Below are 12,041 nucleotides of genomic sequence, written 5' to 3' on the forward strand. Positions count from 1 at the left end.
TTGAATTTCCACCTCTCTGTGCTCCTGGCCTGTTTATCCCCAGCTGGCCGGGTGCCGGTAGCTGCCAGGAGCTCTTCTCCCTCCCCCCCTGTACAGAGCCCCCCGAGCCTGGGCTTGGCTACGAGCCACACTCCCCTCTGCCCCCACGCACGGCCCCCACCGCCAGTAACCCCTGCCCCCAAACACTCCCTGCTGCACAGAGCCACCCCAGCCCCTCCCCACCTGCGATCAGGTCTCAGCCACGCCCCCCTCTGCCCCCACCTGGAGTTACCCCCCCCCGCAAACCAGAGCCAGGCAAAGCCAATGACAACTTTAATACAAAAATGTCAGGGTACAGTGTAGGGTGAGTGGGGGACCCCACAGCCCCTACCCCGGAGGGGATGGGTAACGCTCGTGGCCCCTATCGCCCCCATGGGGGGCAATCCCCTCCCCCAGCCTCCCCGAGGCTATTTCCTGAACCGATCCAGCGCCGACCTCTTAGCCCGGGGTGCCACCTTCCGCTCTCGCTCTGCCGCCTGCTGCTGCTCCAGGCTCTTCTGGATCTTGGTCTGGGGGGAGGGTGAGCGGGGGTGAGCCGGGGACACCCTGTAAATGGCCCAATGCGGGGGAGCAGCCATGGGATCCACCCCCCACCCCAATTCACAGCGTAATGAGCCCTGGGGTACAAGGGAGATGCCCCTTGATGTCACTGGCCCAGTCAGACGGGGTAGTTGTGGTGGGGGGCAGGCACATGAGAAATCCCTGTTTGAGACAGGAAGTGGAGAGCTGGCTCTTGGGTTGTGGGGGATAAAGCCTGACCCAAGGGCGGATAGCAAGGACAGACGTACCCGCTGCTCCTCGTTCGCCACCTTCTTCTTGCGCCGCAGGAGGCTCCCGGCTGAGCTGCGCCCCTTCAGCTTCCGGCGCGGCTGGAACGTCGGCTTGGCCTGGGGGTCGAAGCCCTGGGGGGCAGGAAGGAGCGAGAGTCCTCCTGTATCTCACAATGCACCATGGCGCCCCCCCCTCCCCCCGCTCCTGATGTGCCACAGCGACCGTGGCACTGCCTGGTCCCCACTGTCCTACCCGCCCCACTTCCCACAATGCACCACGGTGCCCCCTATGTGACAGCCACAGCACTGCCTGGTCCCCACACCCCGCAATGCCCCACAGTGTCACCCCCCCCACTTCCCACAATGCACCATGGCACCCCCCCCCCCCAATGCTCCTGATGTGCCACAGCGACCCTGGCACTGCCTGGTCCCCACTGTCCTACCCGCCCCACTTCCCACAATGCACCACGGTGCCCCCTGTGTGACAGCCACGGCACTGCCTGGTCCCCACACCCCGCAATGCCCCACAGTGTCACCCCCCACTTCCCACAATGCACCACGGTGCCCCCTATGTGACAGCCACGGCACTGCCTGGTCCCCACACCCCGCAATGCACCACAGTGTCACCCCCCCACTTCCCACAATGCACCACGGTGCCGCCCCCACCACTTCCCCCAACGCACCACAGTGGTGCGCTGCCTTCCCACAATGCACCACGGTGCCCCCTGAGTGACAGCCACGGCACTGCCTGGTCCCCACACCCCGCAATGCATCACAGTGTCATCCCCATTTCCCACAATGCACCATGGTGCACACACCCCCCCCCAGTCACTCACCAGCCGCTCCACTCGCTCCTGGTGCTTCTGCTCCATGGTGATGGCATCCACCTGGCCCAGCTGCCCTGGGTCCAGCGTGATCAGCTCCGATGGGATCTGCCGGGGACCAAGCTGTTAGGGGGGGCCTGGATCACCCAGGCTCCCCCTTCCCATGACACCGCCCCTCCAGACGGTGCCCCCACAGACATCCCAGCTACCGTCCCCTCCCCCAAGCCCCAGAGCTCCCTCCCTTAGCATGAGCCCCCTTGGCCCCGGAGCAGTGGCCTGCCACTGAGATCCAGCTGCCCCCCAGCTGGGGCTGCATGGGTGGGGGGGAAGGGGGCAGGGCTGCACACTGTGTGCGGGAGTGGGGGGGTGACGTTACCTTCTCCAGCAGGGCCTTGACCTCCCACTCCTGCCGCTGCTTCCGGCTCCGGAACGGGTTGTTCTCCAGGGCGTCAAAATTTGCCTGTCCAGCACCTGGCCGGGGGGGGAGGGAGGGAGAAGAAGATGACAGGAGGTTAGTGGGGATGGGGGGCCATCCCCCCTCTGCCATGGACACAGCCACACAGCCGTGCCAGGCCCCCGCAGGCTGTCGCAGGGGGCACACAACAGGCATGTCAGCTACTGGGCACAGGGGGGGTTATGGGCGCATAGTGGGGGGCCATACCTGGCACCAGCAGGCTGGTGATGCCATGGGGGATGGGAGTTGTACGGGGGGGCACTATCGGGGAGGGGGTGTCTGTACCTGGCACCAGGAGGCTGGTGAAGCTGTGGGGGATAGGGAGTTGTACTGGGGGGAGCTATAGGGGGGGTCCATATCTGGCACCAGGGGGCTGGTGATGCCGTGAGGGATTGGGGGGTGGTACTGTGGGAGGTTATGGGGGGGTCCATACCTGGCACCAGGAGGCTGGTGACGCCATGGGGGATTGGGGGCTGGTACTGAGTGGGGGCTGGGGGGGGTCCGTACCTGGCGCCAGGAGGCTGGTGAAACCGCTGCCGTGCCCTACGCCCAGCACGTCCTCGAAGGGGCAGAAGCGCAGGCCGTGGGCTGCCCAGGGCAGCGTGTGCGACAGGTAGGGCTTGTGAGGCGGCTGCACGGGCACGTCCCGGTACACCTGGGGGAGGGGGGCAGACATGGGGGATTAGTGCCTGCAGCAGGGCCTGGCTCACAGGGGGTGTCAGAGCACAGGGCAGTCAGAGCTACCCCTCAGGTGGTGCCCGGGTTGGGGGACAGATGGGGCCCAGGCTCATAAGACTGTCCACACTGGGTCAGAGCAAAGGTCCATCCAGCCCAGTCTCCTGCCTGCCGACAGTGTCCGGTGCCAGGTGCCCCAGAGGGAATGAACAGAGCAGGGAATCATCCAGTGACCCATCCCCTGTCGCCCATCCCCAGCTTCTGGCAAACAGAGGCCAGGGACACCATCCCTGCCCAGCCTGGCTAATAGCCACTGATGGACCTGTCCTCCATGAACTTATCTAGTTCTTTTTTGAACCTAGTTATCATCTTGGCCTTCACAACATCCCTTGGCAAAGAGTTTTATGAAAAAATACTTAAACCTGCTGCCTATTAATTTCATTTGGTGACTCCTAGTTCTTCACACCAGTCATGATTTTACAGACCTCTATCATATCCCCCCTTAGTCGTCTCTTTTCCAAGCTGAAAAGTCCCAGTCTTATTAATCTCTCCTCATACGGCTGCTGTTCCAAACCCCTCATCATTTCTGATGCCCTTTTCTGAGCCTTCCCCAATTCCAATACATCTTGTTTGAGATGGGGGTGACCACATCTGCACACAGTATTCAAGGTGTGGGTGGCCATAGATTTCTATAGAGGCAACATGATATTTTCTGTCCTATTATCTATCCCTTTCTTAATGATTTGCAACATTGTTTGTTTTTTTGGCTGCCGCTGCACATTGATGGATGCTTTCAGAGAACTCTCCACATTGACTCCAAGATCTTTCTGGAGTGGTAACAGCTAATTTAGACCCCGTCATTGGATAGTTGGGATGATGTTTTCCAATGTGCATTACTTTGCATTTATCAACATTGAACTTCATCCGCCAGTTTGTTGTCCAGCCATCCAGTTTTGTGAGACCCCTTTGTAGCTCTTCGCAGTCTGCCTGGGACTTAACTATCTTGAGTAGTTTTGTATCATCTACAAATTTTGCCACCTCACTGTTTACCCCTTTTCCCAGATCATTTATGAATATGTGGAATAGGGCTGGGCCCCGTACAGACCCCTGGGGGACACCACTATTTACCTCTCTACAAAGCAGTGCCCAGGTTTTTTGGAGGGGAGTTGGGGGGAAATGGGAAGTGGGTTTGAGCAATCCCCAGTCTGCGGGGGAAGGATGCAGGACAGATGGGGCCCTGCTGAGCCCAGCGAGAGCCGGGGGACGGCCCGGAATACCTGCCCCACGGCCCCACAGCTCCCCCAGCTGGCTGAAGGCCCAGTGCCGGTGTTTGTGTGTGGGGGGGGGGGAGTAGGGGGGTGTCCGTGTGTGCAGGGAGGGAGAAGGTGGAATCGTTACCTGCACCACGTCCCCGCAGGCAGCCGCCAGCAGCCCCCGCTGGCTGAAGCTCAGGTGCCCGGCACCCACGGGCAGCACCAGCGACTGCAGGGGCTGATACGCCCGGAGGTCGTAGATGCGCAGCTTCCGGTCCAGCCCTGACGTCGCCATGTACCTGGGGGGAGGCAGGAGGAGACCCACAGCATGACCCCCCCCACACACACAGTGTGACCCCCACCACACCATGTACCTGGGAGGAAGCGGGGGGAGACCCACAGCATGACACCCCCCACACACACAGTGTGACCCCCCCCCCCACCAGCCCCAACATCACCATGTATCTGGGGGGAGGTGGGGCAGATCCACAGCATGACAGCCCCCCACCCCAGCCCCGATGTCACCATGTACCTGGGAGGAAGCGGGGGGAGACCCACTGTGTGAAACTCCCCCCCCCCCCAATATCCCACCCCAGGAAGGTGGGGGGAGATCCACACCGTGACCCTCCCAACCCCTCTCCATATTCCACCTCTGCCCATATGACACCATGTAGCTGGGGGAAGTGGGGAGGAAACCCCTCCAGCTCCCCTCCTTCACCCACATGCACCCCTGCAGCCCCCTTTCCCTGCTCACCCCACTCAGGCCCCCTCCCCCCACGGCAGGGCTTACCCCCGCAGTCACTCACGTTCCGGAGCTGTCGACGGCCACGGCCCGGACCCCCCCTTGGTGGCACAACATCCGCACCAGGGGCTCCTTGACGTTGGGGCTCCACAGGGTCACCGTGCCTGGGGGCGGGCACAGAGCACGAGGAGTTAACGAGGGGTCACCCCCCACCGGGCACAAGGGGTTAGCGAGGGGTGGAGGGGATGGACAGAGTCAGGTTCGCCGCTGGTGGGGAGCGGGGGTCGCTAAGGGCCAGTCATAGCATTGGGTCTGACTGACCAGGCCAGGCTGCCGCGGGGAGAAGATGGGGCCAGGGGTCCCTAGGGCAGAATGGGGCCACGCTGAGCCCAGTGCATGCTGGGAGGTTGATGGAACATCCCTGTCTGAGCTGCCGTCTGCCCCTGCGGGGATGACACACTGACACACACAGGGCGTGAGGGCCCTGGGAGAAACGCTCCTAGCAGCGTGGGGCAGGGGACGACGGCTCTGGGATGGGGTGAGCACAGGGGGGTCTCTCTGTTTCTGTACCCATAGTGGATGATGGTGCTGGCCAGGTTGTGGGTTGGTTATGGGGTATATGGGTGTCAGGGGATTATGGTGGGGCACAGGGAGGTCTCACCGTTGCTCTGCCCCTGGTGGACAAGGGTGGTGGCTGGGCGGGTGGTTGGTTATGGGGTATGGGGGAGTAGCAATGGGGTTGGGGGCAGCGGTGGGGTCGGATTGGGCGTAGCAGTGGGTTTGGGGCAGAGTTGGGGGGTAGCAGTGGGTTTGGAGAGGGGATGGGGTTGGGGGAAGAGTTGGGGGTAGCAGTGGGGTTGGGGGTAGGGGTGGGGTCGGGTTGGGGGTAGTTGTGGGTTTGGAGCAGGGTTGGGGGAAGAGTTGGGGGTTGGGGTAGAGTTGGGGGGTAGCAGTGGGTTTGGGGCAGGGTTGGGGGGTAGCTGTGGGGTCAGGTTGGGGGTAGCAGTAGGTTTGGACTGGGGAAAGAGTTGTGAGGAGCAGTGGGGTTGGGGGTAGCCGTGGGGTCGGGTTAGGGGGTAGCTGTGGGTTTGGAGTGGGGATGGGGTGGGGGAAGAGTTGGGGGGTAGCAGTGGGGTCGGAGGTAGCGGTGGGGTTGTGTAGGGGGGTAGTGGTGGGTTTGGAGTGGGGACGGGGTTGGAGGTAGCAGTGGAGGTGGGGGGGTAGCAGTGGGGTCGGGGGTAGCAGTGGGGTCAAGTTGGGGGGTAGCAGTGGGTTTGGAGTGGGGACGGGGTTGGGGGTAGCAGTGGGTTTGGAGTGGGGATGGAGTTGGGGGAAGAGTTGGGGGGTAGCAGTGGGTTTGGAGCGGGGTTGGGGGAAGAGTTGGGGGTAGCAGTGGGGGTTGGGGATAGTGGTGGGGTCGGGTTGGGGGTAGTTATGGGTTTGGAGTGGGGACGGGGTTGGGGGGTAGCAGTGGGGGTTGGGGGTAGCAGTGGGTTTGGAGCGGGGTTGGGGGAAGAGTTGGGGGGTAGCAGTGGGGGTTGGGGGTAGGCGGGGGGTCGGGTTGGGGGTAGCAATGGGTTTGGAGTGGGGACGGGGTTGGGGGAAGAGTTGGGGGGTAGCAATGGGGGCTGGGGGTAGCAGTGGGTTCAGAGCGGGGTTGGGGGAAGAGTTGGGGGGTAGCCGTGGGTTTGGGGGAAGAGTTGGGGGTAGCAGTGGGGGTTGGGGATAGTGGTGGGGTCGGGTTGGGGGTAGTTATGGGTTTGGAGTGGGGACGGGGTTGGGGGGTAGCAGTGGGGGTTGGGGGTAGCAGTGGGTTCAGAGCGGGGTTGGGGGAAGAGTTGGGGGTAGCAGCGGGGGTTGGGGGTAGCCGTGGGGTCGGGTTGGGGGTAGTTATGGGTTTGGAGTGGGAGCAGGGTTGGGGGTAGCCGTGGGGGTTGGGGGTAGCCGTGGGGCGGTCTCACCGTTGCTGTGTCCCAGGTGGACGATGGCATTAGCCGGGTTCTGCCCCATCACGCCCAGGCGTCCCCCCCGGGTGCAGATGGTGGCGACCTCCTTCCCCACCGAGATGTCCAGGTACTGCAGGAACCCCGTCTCGCTCTGCACGGGGCAGGAGGGGTCAGTGGGGCACCGGCCCCCAAACCCTGGCGCCCAAGCCCACCCCCTGCTTTACCGCAGTGGCCAGCAGAAGCCCTGGTGTCCGGGCCCCCCTCTTTTACTGTGGTGGGCAGCAGGAACCCCGGCATCTGGACCCCACTGCAGCAGGTACCCCCCCCCCACCCATTCACGGCAGTGGCCAGCAGGAAGTGGTAGGGCAGGAACTGCATGCGCAGGACCCCCCCCCCGCCGCGGTGGCCAGCAGGACACCCCCCCCCCACACACACACACTGCGGTGGCCAGCAGGACCCCCCCCCACACACACACACTCACGGCAGTGGCCAGCAGGAAGTGGTAGGGCAGGAACTCCATGCGCAGGACCCCCCCCCGCCGCGGTGGCCAGCGGGACCCCCCCCACACATACATACACTCACGGCAGTGGGCAGCAGGACCCCCCCCCCCACACACACACTCGGCATTGGCCAGCGGGACCCCCCCCACACACACACACTCGGCAGTGGCCAGCAGGACCCCCCCCCACACACACACACTCACGGCAGTGGCCAGCAGGACCCCCCACCCCCCCCCACACACACTCACGGCAGTGGCCAGCAGGAAGTGGTAGGGCAGGAACTCCATGCGCAGGACCCCATTGAAGCGCTTCAGGCAGTTCAGCTCCACGCCCTGGTTGTCGTAGACGTAGAGCCAGCGCCGCTGGGCCACCGCGAACATGTTCTCCGTGTGCAGCCACCTGGGGACGGGGGGGGCGTGAGACGGGGGGCGACACCACAACGTGTCCCATTGCACGGCTCAGCCCGTGTGCAACACGCCCCCTCGCGCCGCGCAACCAGCCTCCCCGGCCACGGACGGGCAGGGATGTGCACACTCGCTTTCCCGGTGCACACCCACAGGTGCGATGGGCATGTCCTGCTGATGCACCGTTACACCTGCAGGGAGCAGCGGATGCAGCCCCCCTGACTCCCTCGTGCTGCACACCCCTTGGTTGCCCATCCGTGTCGCACGCCCCTAGTCACACACTCACGTGACGTCAGTGACCGTCTCCATGACGTTGATCTCACACAGCAGTGACTTGGTTTGCCAGTCCAGGGCTGCCACGTGGCCCCGCCGGCCCCCCAGCAGCAGGTGTCTGTGGGGGGAGACGGGAGGGGTGAGGGGAGCAGCCGGGGAACCCCTCAGCCATGCACCGGGGTCCTGGCCTGGGGAGACTCATCTTCTAACACACACAATCCAGTCTCCGTATATCTCCTGATCTGCCCCCCTGGGACCCTGCTGGGACCCCCAGAGCAGCTCAGGGGAGGCCTGTGGGGTCAGGGGTCCCTGACGCAGACCCTCCCCCCCACAGGAGAACCCAGTCGGGCCCTGCCTCTCAAACCGCACCTCAGAAGACCTGCCACCTAGGTACAGCCGACCAGCCCCCACACCTTCCCCACTGATTCCCACCTGCCCCACGGGTCGTTCCCCCCCCACCACTCTCCCTGCACATGCTCCTCCCTGCCCACCCCCACCCCCCCACTCACCGGCCAGGTCGGGTATAATCCATCCTGTAGGGGCCAAACTGGTTCAGCGTCAGCTCAAAGTGCTATGGGGGGGAGAGACCTGGTTAGACACTAACCCCAACCCCGGGTGAACCCCCCACTGAGACGCTGCCCTGGGATCCCCCCCGGTGACCCCCTGCACCAGTGAGACGCTGCCCCCGGATCCCCCCAGTGACCCACCATGAACCACTGAGATGCTGTCCCAAGATTCCTCCCCCCAGATCCCTGCCTCCCGGGTGAACCCTCCACTGAGACGCTGCCCTGGGATCCCCTGGTGACCCCCCTGCACCAGTGAGACGCTGCCCTGGGATTCCCCCCAGTGACCCCCCTCTACCACTGAGATGCTGCCCCAGGATACCACCGAGGCTCCCCCCGCCATACTGCCCAGTGACCCCCCCCCCCATATCCTAGGGACGACCCCTCCCCCTGCCATTCCCCCCACCTCACAACACACACACACAAACACCCCCCGCGCGTGGGGGCGTCTCTGACCTTGGTGGCGCTGGCGATGTCGATGGCCTCGGCGATGTCGGCCTGGGCGATGGTGCAGGTGTCCTCACCGGGGTCCCCCTCCAGGAACCTGTGGGGGGTGGGTGGGGGTGAGAGCCGGGAATGGACCCGGCACTGGTGGGGGAGGGGAGCTGGCCAGGATTGGGGGCGTGTGTGTGGCATTAGGGGGAGGGGGGTCACCCATCCCATCGGGTGGGGGCAGAACCAGCGCGTAGCCCCAGCTCAAGGGGATGATGGGGGTACTGGGGTGGGGGGAAGAGACACTCACCCTGGCTCCTCGGGCAGCAGCAGCTCCATGCGCGCCGCCTGCTGCACTGCCAGCTCCACCTTCTGCTCCAGCAAGGCCAGATGGTCCCGGAGCCGCTGGCTGGACGCCCCTGCCTGGGGGGGTGGACAGACGGACAGACAGACGGGGTGAGAGCCACACGTGGTCCCGTTCCTCCTGACCCCCACCAGTGGGGGTCAGTAACCATGGGGGGACCCCCCCAGGGACGACCTTGCCCGGCAACCCCCAGGACCCAGCTGCCCCTCAATTTCTGCCTCGCCCCTTGACTCACCAGCTGCGATTTCTGGCCCCGCTGGAATTTCTTCACCTTGTGGTGAGGGAGGGGGGCGGCGCCAGGGAACGGGTCCCTCTTCTAGGGAGAGAAAGACAGACGGAGGGTGTGTGGGGGGGTCTGCTACGGGCCCCCATCCCCCCAGCAGTACTCCCCTTTGCCGTGCAAGCCCCCAGCCCCCCACCTCAGCCACCCCTCCTCCCCCCATGGCCAGGCCCCTAGCATTCCCAACCTTACCCCAGAGATCCGGCCTGCGGCCTCTGACGCCCGCAGCACCTTCCTGGCCTGCAGACTCCCCTTTGCCCCAGCCCGTGGCCTGGTCTTCTCATTGCGGCGCCTCTTGGCCTTGGAGGGGGCATCTGCGGGGGTGTCCGGCTGGGGGGCCCCTTCCCAGTAGCGCTGCAGCTTCTTCGTCATCTTCTTCTTCGGGGGGGGGGGCAGGGGAAGAGAAAGGGGTGATGAATCATGGGGGTGAATCAGTTACCCCCAGCTCAGGAGGTGGGGAGATTGATGAGGGGGTGAGACATGGGGGGAGTCAGTTCCCCCAGCTGGGGGTGGGGGGCAGAGGAGAGGAACTAAAACTGCCCCCCAACTTGTGGGGAGATACCTGCCCCACAGGGCAGAATAGCCAGGCACTCCCACTGGCCTGACGGGGAGCAGCCCCCACCACCAGAGGCAGAACCACCAGCCACAACACATTATCGTGGGGGGGGGGGAACTGCCCTCCAGCCCCCCCCAGAGAAAGACTTGCCCCGCTGCAGGGATGGGCCAGCCCTGCCCCTCAGATCACTCCTCGCGGGACACCCCGCAGATACAGCCAGCCCCTCCCCCGTGTCCCCAGGTTACATGGGGAGCCGTAGAGACCCGGCCGCCTCACGGACGTGGCTGGGGGCAATAAACTCCCCCCAAACTCTGTAATTGGGTGCTCGCCCCCGGCTCGAGTTAGTGACCTGCCCCCTCCCTGCTCATGACACGGGGTAACCACCGCCCCCACCCCGGGGGGAATCCCCGCCCCACAGACTGGGGGGGAACTGCCCCCACCCCACGGGGAATCCCCGCCCCACAGACACGGCGGGGGGGGAACTGCCTCACTCCCCACGGGGAATCCCCGCCCCACAGACACGGGGGGGGGAACTGCCCCACCCCACGGGGAATCCCCGCCCCACAGACACGGCGGGGGGGGAACTGCCCCACTCCCCACGGGGAATCCCCGCCCCACAGACACGGGGGGGGAACTGCCCCCTCCCCACAGACACGGCGGGGGGGGAACTGCCCCACTCCCGCCCCCCGAGGGCAGGGGGCTCACTACCCCAGCACTCACCTTCTTGCCCCCCCCGGCTGGCCTCCTCTGCGCCCCGCTCCCAGCCGCCGCCTCCATCCTCAGCGCCTGGAACCACGTGCAGCCTCCAGCTGCGGGCCAGGCTCTTCTGGTCCCGGCCGCCGCACCCAATCACGAAGCGAGGCGACTGTTCCCGCGGCCAATCAGCGTGGGGACAACCTGCCCGGTAGTGAAGCCGTACAGGTGACATCATGGGTGAGGGCAACTCTCCAGCGCCGAGACGTGGGTCTGAGCAAAGTCAAGCGGCGGCCATCTTGGATAAGGGCACAGGCCTAGCCCATCCCATACAGACCCATTGACAGGGAGGCCAGTGAATTCACCACAGCCCACGTGGTAGGGGGAACTCACCAGGGTCACGCTACGGGGCACAGGGATGCAGCCACCTCTGGGGAGGGGCAGGGGGTTTCACCAATTCCAAGGCCAAAAGGGACATTTGTGCCCATCTAGTCTGACTCCAGGGCAGCGAGCGGCCCCACCATAACCCCTAGCACAGAATTCGTTTTAGAGAAGCAGCCAATCCTCATTTAAAACCCAACCGTGCCCAAGAATCCACCCCCACCCACCTGTGGAAATTGGTTTAATTACTCTCAGCATTAAAAATTGATGCCTTATTTCAGTGTGAGTTCGTGTAACTCCAGCACCAGCCCATGAATCCTGTTGCCAGACGTTTGATTGGTAGGTAGATACCTACAGAGGCTGTCACCCTTTCACCTTGTTAGCCTCACAGCTTGGCCTCCTGGAGCCTAGCACTGGATGGCCTTTTCATTCCTCTTTGTTCTCCTCTTTGCAGGAGGTCAGACTAGATGATCATAATGGTCCCTTCTGATCTTGAATTCTATGATTCTCACAGCTCTTCTCCGACTTCTCCAGGTTATCAACAGCCTCCTGGAATTGTGGGTGGCAGAACTGGACACCTGATTCCAGCAGCGGCCATGTCAGGGCCCCCTCCAGAGGGAAAATAACCTCTGTTCACAACTCCCCTTTCTGCAGCCCAGCATCCCCCAGGGAGCCCACCTGCTGTTTATCCACCATGACCCCCACAACTTTTTCAGAGCCTCTTCTTCCCAGGACAGTCCCCCATGGCCGCCGCTGTTGTTTCTGGCTGTTTGCACTAAGATTTAGCTTAATAAAAACACTTTCTCTGGGGCCAGTTTACCAAGCACCATGGCTCCTGCTAAATCAGTGGACAGCCATATACATTATTTCCCACTCCCCTAATTTGGATGCA

At 63.7% G+C, this 12,041-nt stretch overlaps 1 protein-coding gene across 3 annotated transcripts; it reads right to left on the bottom strand.

Moving 5' to 3' along the window:
* Window positions 1-308: 308 nt before the first annotated feature.
* WDR46 (WD repeat domain 46) lies at window positions 309-10,998 on the bottom strand. Of its 3 annotated transcripts, XM_044983238.1 has the most exons (17): window positions 10,796-10,998; window positions 9,712-9,897; window positions 9,475-9,555; window positions 9,186-9,298; window positions 8,900-8,987; window positions 8,390-8,451; window positions 7,894-7,998; window positions 7,452-7,602; window positions 6,719-6,854; window positions 4,822-4,921; window positions 4,161-4,314; window positions 2,617-2,742; window positions 2,373-2,394; window positions 2,010-2,104; window positions 1,646-1,741; window positions 828-941; window positions 309-548 (listed from the first exon to the last, which is right to left on the bottom strand). In XM_044983238.1, the coding sequence occupies exons 1-17, from the start codon at window positions 10,850-10,852 to the stop codon at window positions 447-449; spliced, it is 1,788 nt and encodes a 595-aa protein (XP_044839173.1). In that variant the 5' UTR covers window positions 10,853-10,998; the 3' UTR covers window positions 309-446. The 3 variants fall into 3 exon arrangements, with proteins under 3 accessions (XP_044839173.1, XP_044839174.1, XP_044839172.1); XM_044983239.1 differs by lacking the exon at window positions 2,373-2,394 and having other exon boundaries at window positions 310-548; window positions 2,595-2,742; window positions 9,712-9,894; window positions 10,796-10,997; XM_044983237.1 differs by lacking the exon at window positions 2,373-2,394 and having other exon boundaries at window positions 310-548; window positions 2,595-2,742; window positions 10,796-10,996.
* Between the last annotated feature and the right edge of the window lie 1,043 nt (window positions 10,999-12,041).

Source organism: Mauremys mutica, chromosome 12, assembly GCF_020497125.1.
Source record: "Mauremys mutica isolate MM-2020 ecotype Southern chromosome 12, ASM2049712v1, whole genome shotgun sequence".
In the NCBI taxonomy this organism is placed as follows: Eukaryota; Metazoa; Chordata; order Testudines; family Geoemydidae; genus Mauremys; species Mauremys mutica.